Raw genomic sequence first — 17,691 nt, 5'->3', positions numbered from 1 at the left:
ATCTTCCCGGACCGGGGCACGAACCTGTGTCCCCTGCATCGGCAGGCGGACCCCCAACCACTGCGCCACCAGGGAAGCCCGAAAGTGATCTTTTAAAAAATATTTTCTGTTTGATAAATAAATATCAAAGAAAAGATTTTGTAGTATACACACACTGTGGGATCCCAGGAGTTTTATCTTTGTCCAGATCTAGGATTTTCCACATTTTTTCCACAAGTGGCTCTTTCCAAGCAAAGAGGACAATACCTCACAACAAGTAGTTTGGCCTGAGAGCCATCACTGGGCAGGCCAAGTGCCCCGTTTTAGTCTAGGCAGGCTGGGAGGAGACAGAAGAAGGAGTGGCCTGGACTGTAATAGCAATCAGGAGAGGAGTGATGCAGGGCTGCCAGCAAACAGCAATGTCTTCTTTCATCACTAATTTTTTGTGCTGGGTACAAATTCCAATTTATTGTTTAAAAATACATGATTACCGTATTTTCATTCAGATGACCATAAACAAGTATATTACGATTTACTAATGAGGGGGGAAATCGAACCAAAGGAGAAAAGATATATCACCTTACAGACAGACAGAAGATAATGTGGTCAATGTGATGTGGTTTGAAGATACGGTGATAGCACAAGTGTCCCGTAGATGGCATACCAGAAACACTTCCGTTTCTTTGCCACGTCATGAAAGGATCTTTCCTGCCAGTGTCAACCAGGAGACGAAACCCTCTGTCAAAGCATTTTATTTTCAGAGATTTGAGTGCAGCAATGGAAATCTAATATTGACCTCTTGGCTTTGGGTGAGCTGGGGCTACACACAGGTATCAGAATACCAAGAGCAAGGCGCCTATTTCTTTGACACTCTATCTTTTGGACTTGGCCATTGTCCTCCAATGCCCATGGACATCTTCCTGGTTCCCTTTAAGACAAGTTTCTCTGCCTTCCAATCTCTTTTCCCACAGCTGCAGGTTTACTTATGCCACCACTGAGTTTCATCCTGTTATTCTACCCAAGAGGGTCCCAATTACCTACTAGGATAGGTCCACACTCTCCAGGTTAAGAAGGGTCAAAGCCATTGTTGGCAGGCACCTCCTGCCTCTCCCTCTTCTTAGTGATCCCAGTGGCCCCTGTTCTAGCGCTGGTTTCTCTGTTCACCTTCTGACCTTCCTGCCACTGAGAAGAGTGGTGATCTTCTCCCAACACTGTTTTTCCTCTACATGTGATTGTGTCAGACAGATCTAGGTTCAAATCCTGACACTACGCCTTATGAGTTGTGTAATTGGGAACAATTCCTTAATCTCTGTCAATCTTGGTGTCCTCATCTGTGAAATAAGGATAATAAGATAAATGACCTCTTAGGGTGCTAATCTTGTGTAAAATGCATAGCACAGTTCCTGGAGTGTAGATAGAGCTCTATAATTTACAGCAATAACTATTACCATTATTATTCTTTGGCAATCTTGGTCTGTATTTTTGACATTTCTCTTAAGACTCTCAGGGGCTTCCCTGGTGGAGCAGTGGTTGAGAGTCCGCCTGCCGATGCAGAGGACGCGGGTTCGTGCCCCAGTCCGGGAAGATCCCACATGCCGCGGAGCGGCTGGGCCCGTGAGCCATGGCCGCTGAGCCTGCGCGTCCGGAGCCTGTGCTCCGCAACGGGAGAGGCCACGACAGTGAGAGGCCCGCATACCGCAAAAAACAAAAAAAAAATGACATTATTCTCTTAAGACTCTCAGAGATGATTATTCCGTTCTGTTCCCCTCCTTTATTCTGGAGGCATTCTGGACCACCTTATGATACACTATTTATTTCCTAATTATTTTAAAAGTATTTTCCAGTTGTCTCCATATATCTGTGTTTCTTGTCCCTCCCAACTAAACAAAAACACAGATCTTTCATTCCTTTCCTGTCTCCCTGGTACTTCCTCTAATTGCTGAAACCACATTAACTGCAAAATGAATGGATAAAAAAGAATTAAGAAGGGTTTCTTTGGTGTCTGTGTGTGAGCTATCAAATTGGCTATTCTTTCTCAGCATCTTTGGAAACAAAGGCTCATTTTGTAAGGGAAGCTGAGGTTGCTTAAAATCCTGTTTTGGAAAAAAGGCCAAGGGTGAATTCTAATCAAATAAATAAAAGAGAACCTTGCTGGACACTGAAACTGTAAAAGTGCCCTGAATGTGAATTCTTCATTTCCACGGTGTCTATAGCCCTAGTGTTCTATGTAACAAATCAGACCAAAATGAGAATTTAAAGGGCTTAGTTCCACTTCTAACAAATCCACAGAACATCCATCATTAACAGCCAACTGTATCAGATAGTCAGAACTACAGAAACATGATAGGGTATTAATGATGCTACATTTTTAGGATAGCTGTGACAAACAGAAGTAGGCAAATGCATGTCTGCCTGGTGAATAGGCAGAGCCACACCTTTTCCTTCTTAAAATCATAGAATTCCCGTTATTTGACAGCCGGTGAAGGAATAAATAAATAACAACCATGTATGGGCACCCACTGCATGCACGACCTAGTATGTATTAGTTCTTACAATCCTTACAACGTTATGCAGTCAGTACTATCTCTATCCCCACTTCGCAGATGGGAAGTGAGGCCCTGCGGGGGTCCCACCACCCATGAAGGGTGGAACCAGGTTCTACCCCAGGTCGGCCAGAGTCAGCACCTGGCCTCTGCAGGTTGGGGCTGCATTTCCCTTCTCAGCTGCTCACCCCTGTGGAGGCAGAAGTGGGCTGATGGGCTTTTCAGAGATTTTTCCTGCATTTTTCCCTGCTGAATCGATCGGTCTGATTGTCATGGCCACAGAGCCTCATTTGGATGTTGCCCTATGGAATGGGGAGTGGCATATGCCTCAGTTTCCTCATCCATGTAATAGAAATAATAGCAAAACCTATCTCAAGGTTTGTTGGCAGGAAGGAAGGAGTTCCTGCAGGGGCAGGGAATGTGGTAAACATCATATATGCTTTCTCTCTCTTTTCATGGTTCTCATCATATGATCATGATTTTACTGTGACATAACCTGGGAAAATGACACTCAGGTCTTTCCTCACATGCTACCTGCTGGGATTTGCCTTATTTCTAGGTCTGTGGGCTGCATCATGTTAGAACATGTTTGGAACTGGGGTCGGGGCTGAGGAAGCATCGGGGAAATGAACAGAGGGGGGAGGCCCCTCACTCTCCTACTGTAAAATGGTAATAATAATTATTTTGATGAGTTCTACATGCATTATAGAGTTTGTGCAATATAAATAAATTGATCAATCAATCAGTCCTGGTGGGACAGAAAGGATAAGAAGATGAACTCTCAATAGACTTCAAGGCAGTTGAGACAAAGAATTCCAGCTGTTCTAAATGTGGAGAGACGGGGGACCAGGTGTGGTGAAGGCCAAGCAGCACATGACTTAGACTGAAAATGCACCACTGTGGGTAAGTCTCAGGGCCTTGAGCTATTCCCCAGTTTTGCCTTAAAATAACTGTTCATGCATCTGTCTTACTCACGTTTGTCTCTGACAGGCTCTGTCATGCCCAGCTTTGCCCACACCTCTAAGAATCATTTGCATGTTCCCCAAATCCATGAGCTGCCTCTATAACAATAATTCATTCACAACAATTTCCAGTGTACCCCACTGAATAGGGACTGGAGAAGAAGCACCCATGCAACCAGAATTCATCGAGCCTCATTATGAATTTAACAAGGGTGGGGTTTATAAAGTTGGCTAAGATGAGATGCTTGAGTTTAAGAATCTCACAGGTAGGGACTTCCCTGGTGGCCCAGTGGCTAAGCTTCTGGGCTCCCAAGGAAGAGGGCCAGGGTTCGATCCCTGGTCAGGGAGCTGGATCCCACATGCCGCAACTAAGAGTCCACACGTGACACCAAAGATCCTGCATGCCACAACTAAGACCCAGTGCAGCCAAATAAATAAATATTAAAAAAAAAAAAAAAGAATCTCAGGTAAATTAACTGCCTTTTTCTAACAGTTTAGTTACCAAGCCAGGTGGCTTTTCTCTCTCAAAATATTCGAGACCCAGCACCTCCACAGCCCCTCTTGTGCTTCTGAAACTGCTATGGGGAGATGAATGATCTAGGGATTTGGTCCAGTGCAGGTTCCGACTCTGGGGGTCTGCGGCGGGGTTCCAGGTTCTGCATTTTTAACAGGCTCCCTGGTGATGCTGTTGCTGCAGGTTCACGACCCAGACTTTGAATAAGAATGCTCAGACTGTGCCTTCCATGTCATCAGATCCTCTCCCATTCCAAATATGACTGTGAATGGTAATGGGTTCACAGTACATGGGGACTTCTCTCTTTGATCACAAGCTTCTTGAGGACAAGGTCTGTCTCCTCCTCCTTTTCAAATTCTGCACAGCAGGTGCTCTGTAAATATAGTTGACTGGCAGGCTGTTCCTACCCGCACAAAATCCCCTTCTGTTCGCTGCCAAGAAATCAAGAACCGTCCCCTGGCACTCCGAGGGCAGCTTTCTTCGTCTGCCTTACCTACAGGGAATACTATGTCTCCCAGTGGTGACCTCCTGCTGGCTGACCGCTCCCAGGCACTCACCCAACCCCATCATTTAGATTTCTTCTTATTGTAAGCACGCCTTCCATTTTGGGAGAGCAATTAGGACTAGAGTTTCGGCCCTCAAAACACCACTTGCCTTTCTAAGGATTCTCCTTTTTCAAAATCTGCGCTTGATGTCTTAGCAAAAACCCTCAGCCAACCATGCCAACTTCGTTGTCACCTAGTTTCGCCATGTTGTAACTGTCAGGAAGCACAAGGCCTTGGGAAGCTCTCTAAAGCTTGAGATATATATATTTTTTTGCGGTACGCGGGCCTCTCACTGTTGTGGCCTCTCCCGTTGCGGAGCACAGGCTCCGGACGCGCAGGCTCAGCGGCCATGGCTCACGGGCCCAGCCGCTCCGCGGCACGTGGGATCCTCCCGGACCGGGGCACGAACCCGTGTCCCCTGCATCGGCAGGCGGACTCTCAACCAGTGCGCCACCAGGGAAGCCCTAAAGCTTGAGATTTTGAGCTAACAGGTATCTACTGAGGTGAGGTCCTGCTATACTCCTGCTTATTCCAAAACCAAAGGGCAAATTCCATGGGACTTTTCTGCCAGGTGAATAAAGTTAGCTTCTTGTCCCCCTCATCCGTCCTCACCCATTGTCACTATTGGAAAACAGACCAACAGGATGGACTCAAGAAGCAGGGTTATGTAAGTTGTTGTTTTTAAACTTTTTATGGATGATAATAATAAAAAAAAGAAACCAGGATAATTTGAAAAATTAAGCCCAAGGAAATATTTTCATGGACAACATAAAAATTAACCAGATTCTGAACCAGCAACTAAAGCTAACTCCTTCCCACTTCAGCAAGGGCGGCTGTGCTTTGATCCTTTCTAATTCGCAGATATAGACTTTCCCTCTGCAACGCTGACATGCTTTCAAAGGGCTTGATCTATTTATGGTGTATTTTTCCTATGACCACCTACTGTAAAAAGCACAGGTATGCCACCAATGGCAGGCCTGCACAGTGAGTGCCAGGGCATTCTAACTGACGGGCACTGGTGGCCGCTATTAAATAGACAGCCCATAAGTGGACTTTGTGCTTTGCTGAAAGACCAGAAACCCGGTCACTCCATAAATGGTTGGCTCCCTCCAAAGCAGTCCATTTCTATTTTCCATAATCAAGTGTTCCATGGTCAGTAAATTAAAGGGGAAAATTTTTTTTTTTTATAATTAACAAATTTTTAAAATTAATTAATTAATTAATTTTTGGCTGAGTTGGGGCTTCGTTGCTGTGCACGGGCTTTCTCTAGTTGCAGCGAGTGGGAGCTACTCTTCCTTGCTGTGCGCAGTCTTCTCACTGCAGTGGCTTCTCTTGTTGTGGAGCACGGGCTCTAAGCGCGCGGGCTTCAATAGTTGTGGCACGCAGGCTCAGTAGTTGTGGCTCGCAGGCTCTAGAGCACAGGCTCAGTAGTTGTGGCGCACGGGCTTAGTTGCTCCGCGGCATGTGGGATCTTCCTGGACCAGGGCTGGAAGCTGTGTTACCTGCATTGGCAGGTGGATTCTTAACCACTGCACCACCAGGGAAGTCCCAAAGGGAAAAAAATTTTTAATTTTAGGAGGCATTAACCTGCCTCTCCCTCTGTGTCTGTACACCGAAATGATATGGTTAACCCAGTTCTCTCCTTCCCATGGGCTCACTTGTTCAAATAATACGTTGTTTGACTTACTTAAAATTATTTTATGGGCCCTCGTGTGCAATTCAGTTTAGCCATTTAATAGCATGGAGAGCATAATTACATCATATGAATATGTTATATAGGCATAGAAAAGATAAGAACATAATAACAGTTGTTATCATTGAGTGGTAGGATTATACGTCTTTGTGTATGTGTGTGTGGCTTTCTTTTTGTCACTTCTTTTGGGATAAAACAAATACTATAACTATCCTTTGGTAATCTGGGGTGCAGGAGAAAATTATATGTTATTACTAATTATTATTTCTTATTCTCAAGTTCTTGGTTTGAAATAAAACATGTGAATGCTTTATGTATTGTGAAATCATGGTGAATAAGGTTTTATCTGGCCAACCCTTGTTTTGTTACTTTGGGTAATATAGAAAGTTATCTTCCCTTTTAGATTAAATATGCAATAAACACTGTCAGGTGTATCCCCTGTTGATAGTGAGGTCTGGCACTGTGTATATGTCACAGCCTATCTCTCATATGCCTAGATAACAGCACAATGGAAACTGCTTTAATGTAAAATATTGTCTGCATGGGACATTCATAACATTTACAGAAGTTTTGATTATATGAATCATAAGTTTCACCAAAAAAATTAGCAAACACAAATGGCAGTGCATTTATACTGCCAAATTGTTTACATTGTTTATGCATCAGAGGTAAAGATTTTTGGACATAAATTATTGTGTAATTTAATGTTTTCACAGTTATATACTTATTTTGTTCTATTTATTGTAGCCTACAGGTCTGGAGGATATTTTACACCTTGGGATTTAAGGGGGAATTATACACAGAGATCCTCAAAGTATGGTCTGGGATCCCCAAGAGCCCCTTAGGCCCTTCTGAGGAGTCCATGAGGTCAAAACTATTTTCATAATAATGCTAAGACATTATATGCCTTTTTGACTCACATTCTCTCACAAACAGGACATGGAGTTTTCCAGAGGATATATAATGTGTGATGACACCAACACCCTGACAGCGAATAGAACATGTGTTTTGTACTCTTAAGTTTTAAAAGTTTATCAATTTTAACTTCAAATGCAGTAAATATTGAAGGATAAAATGCACAGAAACAAATGCTTTTTAGTTTCCTCAGTAATTATTGAATGCCAATGGATCTGAGACCAAAAATTTAAGAATCATTGAGAATTTATGGTAAATCTTCTTAAAAAATTATTTTGTGTGTGTACACTTAAAAAAAAAAAACAGGGGCTTCCCTGGTGGCGCAGTAGTTGAGAATCTGCCTGCTAATGCAGGGGACACGGGTTCGAGCCCTGGTTTGGGAAGATCCCACATGCTGCAGAGCAACTAAGCCCGTGTGCCACGACTACTGAGCCTGCGCGTCTGGAGCCTGTGCTCCGCAACAAGAGAGGCCGTGATAGTGAGAGGCCTGCGCACCGTGATGAAGAGTGGCCCCCGCTTGCCACAACTAGAGAAAGCCCTCGCACAGAAACGAAGAAGACCCAACACAGCCAAAAATAAATAAATAAACAAACGTGGGGTTTAAAAAAAAAAAAAAAACCTCATGTCATATGCGTCATTTAGGAAAAATCTGTAGCCTTGCTTAATAAAATGAATGAAGCAATCAAAATAAAAGCCATAAACTGATTTGGAGGGCAGTAACTTATTTTCTGATGTGCATAATAATAGGGACAAAAGGGTAATACTGTCTAGTACCACGTCCCCTATTTAGAATTCAGCTATCTAGCAACCTCACTTATCCACATAACAGCTGCTGACCAGCAAATTATAAGGGCTTCTGAAGAGCAAAAAGAGTTGTCTCAAGCTCCTCCTACTTGGTACACTAAGAGCTCAAATGCTTTACTCCCAAGAGAAGCCCCCCCACCCCCACCCCAGGTCCCCAGCCCTGGAACTGGAACTAGTGTGAGGTGAGCCAGGTGCCCAGGGAGCAACACTTAAGGAGGCACTGACACTCAGGTGTGGACCTTGCATTTGCACGACGCTGAGAATTAGTGCCTCCTTAAATACAGTGCTCAGTAGGGCAGCCCTACTCAGCCAGATTATTGACCTGGCTGGGATCCAAAGCAAACAACAGAGGGAAGAGAAGGGGGCAGCTTCACATACTGACTGGTAAGAGTAATTAAAGAAGACAGCAGCCTCCTGGCAAGGGATGAAACAGGAAAGCTGTCAAAAGTTGGACACAAATTCAAAATACAAATCAATGTGGGCCCATTAACAAAAAGGCAAATAATCTGAGCTCTCGGGATATCATGTGGTAAGATAACAGATATCTATAATTGATGACAAAGTTGAATTATATCCACTGTACTTTGTTTTTCAAAATAAGAAGTAATATATTACATTTTAGGCATGTCGATAACCAAACTGGTTGAAATAATAGGTTCAAGAACAAAATGAACATTAGCTATCCATCAAATCCAGCTCTTCAGAATTTGATTCAATTTAATCCATATTTATTTACCGTGCCCAAATATCACCAAAGACTATATTCTAAGGTTCTGAATAGGTGGAGTCTAATTGTGCATCAAGTATGTAAATTTTCAATGACTCATTATTTAGCTTGATGGAAATTCCCTGAATCCACAGGGTTTTTTCCCTTCCCTAGTCAATTTGTTCTTCCATCGTTCTAATTATACGTTTGTTTGTTTTTTTTTTGCGGTACGCGGGCCTCTCACTGTTGTGGCCCCTCCCGTCGCGGAGCACAGGCTCCGGACGCGCAGGCTCAGCCGCCATGGCTCACCGGCCCAGCCGCTCCGCGGCATGTGGGATCCTCCCGGACCTGGGCACGAACCCGTGGTCCCCTGCATCGGCAGGCGGACTCTCAACCACTGCGCCACCAGGGAAGCCCAATTATACATATTTTTAACTTAAGATGTCATTCCACGCAGGAGGATTAAAATCTGGTTATTATTACACAGCAACAAATAGCTTCTCACTCTTAACATGGAGCTGGATGAAAATGAGATCTTTTGCTAAGATCTGATGACTAGTCTGTTTATCATTATTCTTGCCATGTTTTAAAGTAAGAATCAAATGAGGGTTGGGAATGACACAGATGTGAACAATAGTGTAGAAGAAGCTTTACTCAAATTGAAGCTTAAAAATTTAGCACAGGTCAAAAGGAAATTATTGCAAAAGTGATTTGAATCGTTAAAGATTTCTCCCTTTAGTCCCTTTGTATGCATTTCCTGCGGGTCTGCTCCTGAGTGGGCCATCCCTACAATCATATCACTCTTCTGTGGTTATAGGCTTATCAGAATAAATCCCTTACAGGCCTTGCCCCAAGCCATTGCTAGGCCTCACATTGGGTGACTTTTTAAAAATAGAGGAAGGACAGGCCTGATGCCAGGTGGGGTCATAAAAATAAAATTCCACAGCAGTAAATACAGCCACTCAATCAATCACCCACCATATCCATATGTGGTCATGCAGAGTTCTTTATGTGGTTATCTCAGAAATGTTCAGACCAGAGGAAGACCCCCACCTGCCAATAGCACCCCGGGTGGGAAGAAAAATCTTAATGTCCCCAACACCCAAGCCTTATAACCTTTGGTGGAGGATATAGTTACATGTTCAACTGTGCTGGGTGACTCTTTCATCTAAGTGGGAAAGGCCATGCTGCCACAATGTTTATCACCATCTGGCTAACAACTGGGGACCCCCAGCTGGACATAACACATTTCAGTGGGAACACAACAGAGGCTCTGAAGTGTAGACCTCTTATTTGATCTGAGCCTCCATGGGTGAAAGCGAAGAAGATATTTCACCACACGTTTAAAAAAAAGGAAATACTCCTCATGGTGGCAATGATGGTTATGATAATAACCACAGCTGTCTGGGACTGTATGATAAATATTAATAGCAGGTAAGGAGGTGAACAGTGGTTGTTACATACCTTACAGTGATGGATAAGGGGGTGGAAATGCCCCCAAATTTTATATTAAATGTGAGACATTTAACGCCTTATGCCCGACAAGATTTTTGAGTTTGCTGCATTAGAAGGCAAAGACTTGAGTTCTAATTACATGCTAGGATTTATTCTGAGCTTTTTACCGGATTTATCTCATTTAATTCTTTTTTTTTTTTTTTTTTTTGCAGTACACGGGTCTCTCACTTTTTTTTTTTTTTTTTTTGCAGTACACGGGCCTCTCACTATTGTGGCCTCTCCCTTTGCGGAGCACAGGCTCCGGACACGCAGGCTCAGCGGCCATGGCTCACGGGCCCAGCCGCTCCGCGACATGTGGGATCTTCCCGGACTGGGGCACGAACCCGTGTCCCCTGCATCGGCAGGTGGACTCTCAACCACTGTGCCACCAGGGAAGCCCTCATTTAATTCTTATTAAAAAAAAAAAAAGTGAGTTAGGTACTATTACTATTCACATTTAACAGATGAAGAATCTGAGGCATATGAAGTATAACTAACTCAATACATGTGCAGCTGGAATTTGAACAGTCTAGAACGTTCTGTGAATACTTTATGTCACTTTGTTTAATGATGACTATTACTCAATATACGTGAGGAAAAACCCAAAATACATACTCTATGCAGAACAAGTCAAAAGACGTGTAACTAAAAAAATGAGAAATTAAATTGCAGAATTGTGTAATTAGGTGATTCTTAGTTACAAGCAGAACATTCTGCTCCAAAACATAAAATTCTACAGAAGGAAGAAGCTATTACCTGCTACAAGCAAAGAATTCCTGAGGAACTTAGAAAGAGATTTGATGTGATTTAGAGGAAGAACTGGATGATTTTGGAGAAAAAGAAAAATTTGAGCCCTAAGTTCTTGTAAATATCTAAAGTACAATTCAAAAAATGAAAACAAATTATAAGATCTAACATCTGACATATTAATAAACATAATTTTAGGTACTGTATTAATGTGCCAAACTGGCCCATAAAAAGATTCCTAGGGAGCATAAAAAGGCAAAAGTCTTATCAAAGTGGATTTCAGACGTGAAAGTCATAATGAAAGTCAGATTATGGTTAGCTTCTTGGGAACTCATTTTAGAGAGAAAAATAGGCATGGGATTAAATGATCCTTGTCTTTTTCTTTGCCAAATCAACCACTTCATGACCCGATCTGATGGAATCTAAAACTTTACTCTGGAAATGCATGTAAAACTGCATAAATAATCTGCCCCTTTCATGGGAACATTCTGAAATTTGGCTTGTTGTCTATCTGTGTGGCTGTCCAAAACAAACATACTCTTTGTGAATTATAACTGGGCCTATCCATGAAGAAGAGATCTGGGTGCAACAATACCATCACTTTGATATTTTGGGGCTGTTTTTGTAAAAAGCTGTGGGGACAGATGCCCTGTTCTCGCCAGTTACAAGACAATTTGCATGCATGTAGGAAATTAAGTGATAAAGCCTTTTCTTCTTTTTCACTGTTTCATTTTCCTTAATCACTAGGCTTTCAAATTTTAGAAAACAGCTCTTGAATAAGCAATAGCTACTTCATGATTAACCTAACTCAAAACACTGTATTTCAATAACTACCTTTCTGTGTATTTATTGGGCTTCCCCAGGGTGCAATATTTCGAACAAACTAAGGACTCCAGAAAAGACATCTGTTCCCATCAAGAACTGAAATGGGGGGCTTCCCTGGTGGCGCAGTGGTTGACAGTCCGCCTGCCGATGCAGGGGACACGGGTTCGTGCCCCGGTCTGGGAAGATCCCACATGCCGCGGAGAAGCTGGGCCTGCGCGTCCAGAGCCTGTGCTTCGCAAAGGGAGAGGCCACAACAGTGAGAGGCCCGCGTACCGCAAAAAAAAAAAAAAAAAAAAAAAAAGAACTGAAATGGGAAAAAAGAGAAAAAAGAAAGGAAAAGACATGGCTATATCTATGCAGGTACACACATGAAATTAATAGTTTTCTGCTTATTTTTGATTGCTAGAGCTTTCATCCTGTTCTTTATTATCTAACACACACAAGTATGTCTAGAGATGAGGTCTAGAATTACCACAGTCATAGACTGCCAAGAGTATTTTCTGTCTCTTAAAATAGGTTTCATAAACTAATTAAGGAGGAGTGCAGATAAAAATAGTAATTATTAACAACAATCAAAATTCTTCTGTTTGACCATAGAGAGTTGAAAAATAAATTTTAAATCAAACAATCATAAGAAATTTAAGCAAAAACAACAAAACTGCTTTCTAGGGCTGTAAAAACAACAGCAGTATTTCCTTTCGTGACAGCCTCTTCTCACAACTCTCTCTAAAAATAAAAAGCATATATGGGATTACAAAAAAGATTCAAAAACATTGTTTCGTATTCGCTCAAGCTTTTTAAAAGATGGTTTATTTATTTATTTTTGTGTCCAAGCATTTCTTTAAAGCAACTTCAGCTTGGGCAGTTTATTCTAACATTCATGTCAAATTAAGGGATACTTTGAAATTGCTATAAATAAGGAAACTCTGAATTGTGTGTCCAGGAGGAACCTAAAATAAAATGTTTCAAGGCCATATCTTGGGCCAAAATAAAGTGAGGCATTGAGAGAACAAAGGATTATACGTTTTTCTCTTTTTCCTTTCTCTTGGGTCTCTCAGACCAGCCAGAGAGCCTAACCTTGACCTTTGTTCATTTCAGGAACTCCCTTACCGCTGCTCTTTGCAAGGCCTGGGGGAGACTGCTTCAGACTTACTGGATGAGAAGCAAGGATACGACCTGTTTTTTCAAAGTTTTTTTTAAGCGATATATTTAGGGTGCTTGAAAGGAAAGAATTGGCCAGTCCTTTATTTATCTTCCTAACAGGTGCAGTCGGACAGTCATAAAAGCAGGCTACTGAAAAAGAATGATTTTGCCAAGTATTAAGCCCCTCTAGTGTGTTTCTCCTTACAGCAGATAGCTCAAACCTACACTGTGCCTTTCCAGTACAGCCTGGCAAAGTTTTTTCAGGGGGAAAAACACTGGCATTCATTCATGCAACTTCTTTATTCTTCATCCAAATCTTCAATGTGGCCTAAATGAACCATTTGAAGTTTGGAGGAAAATAGCTGCCCTCCAGCAAATACCTCCTTCCCTCTTCTCCCTTTCTTTTGCTTACTTCCAATAAATGCACTTTTCCCCAATTTGAGGGAAAGGTAATAGCCTATATGTAAGATGACTTCTCCAAAGACAAATTTATTTTGGTGTTTGAAATAGATGCAGATGGAAACTGAAGGTCAAGGAGTGAATATGAGAGGAAGGTTTCCCATCACCAGGCCTCCTTTTCTGATGATGACTAAGCCTTGAGTGATGTTGGGAAGTAGGTAAGAGGTGATGAATGCTGCTCTGCATTCAGATAGGTTTGGGGCTTAGCAGAACATTAAAATGTAATGAAATCTCTAGGGACCAAGAAAAAGACATAGCAAAGGAAAAACTCCTGTGGACTGAAAACATTATTCTCCACGCCCATGTTCCCACCTAATCCTACTGAAATAGGCCAAGGTAGAATAGATAGATGGATATTTCATGTTGATATAGCAAAAGAATCTGCAACAACAAGGCCATACTTTGATTCCTGGAGTTATCAGAATGGCCCCTTTAAATGACGGTCATCAATGGAGCTATGCTTTGCCATATGATTGAGTTTTCAAGAAGAAATCTTACATGGAAGATAGGAAAGTTACAGTGACTCTCCCAAGGTTTTTTGAATGACACACAAGCACCAAGGAGGAACTCTTGCCTTTTTCCTACAAGTTAAGTACATAAAATATAATAGGGCCTGATATATCACATAACAAAAAGTAAAACTCATGTTAAGGCCCGAACTTGGTGTTTTAGAAAAGAATTTTTCTAGGTTCTACAGAATCTGTTAACAATTGTCTAAGTAGATTAAAGAACCAGGCTTTATGGTTTTAATCATCATATACTACAGAGATAAAATTCTGAAGAAATGATTTATAGGCAAAAATAATATTAATAATATTTTTAAACTATTAGAGATTCAAACAAAGAAGAAAGGCTACTGCAAATGTCTAATTTCATAAAATTACTTATCTAATTTCTAGTTTGATAAAATAACTTTTTGACAGGAAAAGAGAAAATTCTAGTGAAAGTTGATTCCTTTACTCAGTACGACGCAGGGGCAATTAACTGTAAGGGTTTTTAGAACATAGACCATGTTGTATACATCTCTGAAATCCCAGCAACTAGTTCATAGTTAGTGCTCAATTAATGGATGGTATGTAAATGAGACATCCTGGGAGTTTCCCACAAATCTGAAACTTCCTACCACATCTTCTCTTGCTATTTGATTAGAACAATTTAATTTTACTGGGTCTCAGGTTCTGCATCAATCTAAAGTGTAAGACAGACCTTAACTTTGGAACTGACAGTACCAAGAGTATAGTTCACCAGTGAACAGATGTACAAATGATAAAGGTGCAGAGGAGGACGATGGGAAGTGGTTACTCCTTAAAAATAATGCTTTCTTTCTCAGAAAGGGCTTACAGAGCCATCCAGAATATTTTGAAAGGTCTAAGTAAGGACTGTTGACCAATTACTTCCATTAGAGTTCCTCCTTGAGGTCGAAAGGTACACCTGTCCTTCCCTCTTCTCCTTAGAAGGACCAGCTCTCCCAGGACCCAACATGAATCTCCTAGAATTAAACCACTGCAGGTTGGGAGGCAGTTGAGAGAGACATCTTTTGCACCTTCAGATGCTGAAAACTCAGTCTCTTTTTAAGAGTTGTCAGGTGCTCCTGGATCCTAGGAGGGCCAAACCAACTCATGTGTCTTATCAAGATTTACAGCAAGTGCTCATATGCTCTTCCTGAGCATGGTTCTCCCAGCTAAGGAAGAGATGTAAGAAGACCCGTAGGGGCTGGAGAAACCTGGTTGGGGGAATGTTTCTGCAGATAGTTTGAAATGACTCTGAAGAATTGGTTTGGTGGCATGTTTTATTCTTGAGGCTGTCTTTCAGAGGGATGCTCATATGTAACAAAACCAATCCCAGTAAAAGTGAAATCAGTTAGGAGAAGGTACAAGGACCGGAATAGTTTCTGAATTGCCATACTCCTTACTCTTCTGATGTAAACAATAAAAATGCAATGATTTCATTAAGAAAACTCTTCAAGGTGTAGATCTTTTAAAAATCAGTTCTGCTGGTAAGGAAACAAAAAAATCCCTGTACTTCCTCCAAGGATTTTAAATTTAAAAAAAAACCTTCTTTTTGTCCCCACTCCCCACCATCCCAATTTAAACTAACCAAAGAATCAGTATAAAATTACTGTGCTGGGTGAGGGGAACTCCTACACAGAATATCAACAGTGCTTTTATAGCAAAAGATCATGGGCACTTTGGTATGTATGTTGATTTATAACCAAAATATATACGTGGTTTTTCGGGGGGAGCTGAAGTTGAAGATATATTTTCCTCTTTGTCACTCTAAAATGTCATTGTCTTTAAAAGTAGAATGGATCAGATTGAGTTGTCAGACAAAATGTAAAACTTTATCATATCTGCAATCCAAATAATTTAATTAGCTTTATAGGCTCTACAGCTTGTCATCTTATTTATTAGTTTCTCAGCTTTTTTATCATTTTCCAATGGGCTTTAAAATAACACATGCAAATTGATCCACTAAATGCAGGATAATTAAAACAATATTCTGTCCTCAGTCAGGAAACATAGAATGCATTTCACCCAAATAAGCCTTGAAGAGGCTAGTCAAGTGACAGATCAAATGAAAAGGACATTTAATACACATGTAAATCATTTGCATGACAAATAAGACACTTTAGCAGGGGTTGGACTCACTGCCTGATAGTCAGGATTAAGTTCCCATATTAATGCATGCATTTGGTGTGGTTATTTCGGGTGGAGGACTTCATCCATCAATGCCCTCCGCCACAAAGTAAAGCCAACATGTAAACTGATCACCACAGCCTGTCAACACTGGTTACTTAATTACATAAAGAAAATATATTTCAAAGACTTTTGATAATTTGGTTAGTATTTCAACTTTGAATTCAAGTCTAGCATCTTTTTCAGGGTTCTTTGAAATAATGGTTAAAAGGAGTTTTTAGAATTAAAAAATGAAAAAAACTAAATACCCTTTTTATGCTCCCTGGCTCCCTAATGTTTGTTTGTTTGTTGCTTTTATTTACAGAAGTGAAAAATAAAGATTTACTAAGCACTAATGAAGACCGATATGAATGAAAAAATATTTTTAAAAGATGTCTCCATTTAAAATTAAACTCAATATACTTGTGCTGTTAATTTGTGCTTTTCATTAGTTATTTTAGTAATTTCTAATTCCAGCTTATTTATATAATTAATTAGTAGTTTTTAGATATTGATTTTTTATGTATAGGAGAAACTTTACTGGAGGAAACATTTCTTCTAACGAAGACTATTTTCAGCTTAATTATTTTTAAAAGTCTACATATTGTAAAATTGTCTTCAATAAAGCTCATAAAGAACACAATCTATCAGTGATATTCAAAGATATCACTGGTGTTAGATTTTCTTTCCATGTAAGAATGTAAGAACGTCATAACTAATAAAGCTCCAAAATGATAAAAGCAAAAAATACATGCATCTGCATATTTTAAATGTCTTTCCAGGAGAAAAATACAGCAAATCTGGAAATACTGTTACAAATTCTTTTTTGAAACCTTGATCAAATTTATTAACTATTTAAGAAAGCATTCCAAGCCCCTCCCGCCCCCCACAAACTGCAAATACATGGTGAAACATTTGTGACTGAACCTAAGAAAATACACTTGAAAATGAAATCTGCTCATCATGACCAATTAACACCCTTACATTAAACTTTAAAGATTCTTTGAAAAATATGATAAAATTATAATTTGATCATTTTAGTTAATATTCCTTCATAAACAATAATTATCAGATATTTTTCAATTGGTTATACTCTTCCTTTATTTTCCCTCTGGTCTGTTTACTCTAAAGGATCTTTTCCTTAAATCATAGTGATTCTGTTATTTTACAGTCTATTTAAGAAATTGGATATTTGTTTGAAAATACCAAAAGAAAAATGCTTTATTAAAAAGTACAAGAAAAAGATCTATGGTTGAATCTTACCCTCTTTCTTAGTGGGTTCTGGCATGGCCACAATAAAATGTTATTCTCCAACGAGTTTGCTCCCTTCCAGTACTAGTTGACAGAAACCCCACGAGCAGTAGAGAGATGGTACAGGTCAGTGTGACAAGCAGTTGGGTAGAAGTCTGGCGCTTTTATATTCCCTGTGAATATCAATCATGTTGGCACCGCCCCCTTCTTCAGCACAAGGATGCTGGAACTTGACAGCTATGAGGACCTTTCTCACATCTGTTGTCTGTATTCTGCTCTCTCGCCTACTGGAAGGAATCTTCTGTCCATCTCATGTGGCTATGAGAACACCTCTAACTTTCTAAATTCAGCTGCAACCTTGTGCTCCTTCTTGCTTTTCACTTTCTGTCTGATAGAGACATGTGTCAACTCAGAAATGCAAAAAGTTTGCCTGATA

At 40.6% G+C, this 17,691-nt stretch overlaps 1 protein-coding gene across 7 annotated transcripts in view; it reads right to left on the bottom strand.

The window, feature by feature from the left end:
• Positions 1 to 17,406, bottom strand: part of MYBPC1 (myosin binding protein C1) — a 102,008-nt gene extending 84,602 nt beyond the window's left edge. For all 7 annotated transcript variants that reach the window (XM_028490491.2, XM_028490492.2, XM_028490493.2 and 4 more), the window contains exon 1: positions 17,268 to 17,406. In XM_028490491.2, coding sequence (XP_028346292.1) covers positions 17,268 to 17,292 — 25 coding nt within the window. In that variant the 5' untranslated portion in view covers positions 17,293 to 17,406. The remainder of the gene's footprint in view (positions 1 to 17,267) is intronic.
• Positions 17,407 to 17,691: the final 285 nt, after the last annotated feature.

The sequence above is a fragment of the Physeter macrocephalus genome, chromosome 6 (assembly GCF_002837175.3).
Source record: "Physeter macrocephalus isolate SW-GA chromosome 6, ASM283717v5, whole genome shotgun sequence".
In the NCBI taxonomy this organism is placed as follows: domain Eukaryota; kingdom Metazoa; phylum Chordata; class Mammalia; order Artiodactyla; family Physeteridae; genus Physeter; species Physeter macrocephalus.
The sequence above is the reverse complement of the archived record's forward strand: the minus strand, read 5'-3'. Positions and strand labels throughout refer to the sequence as shown.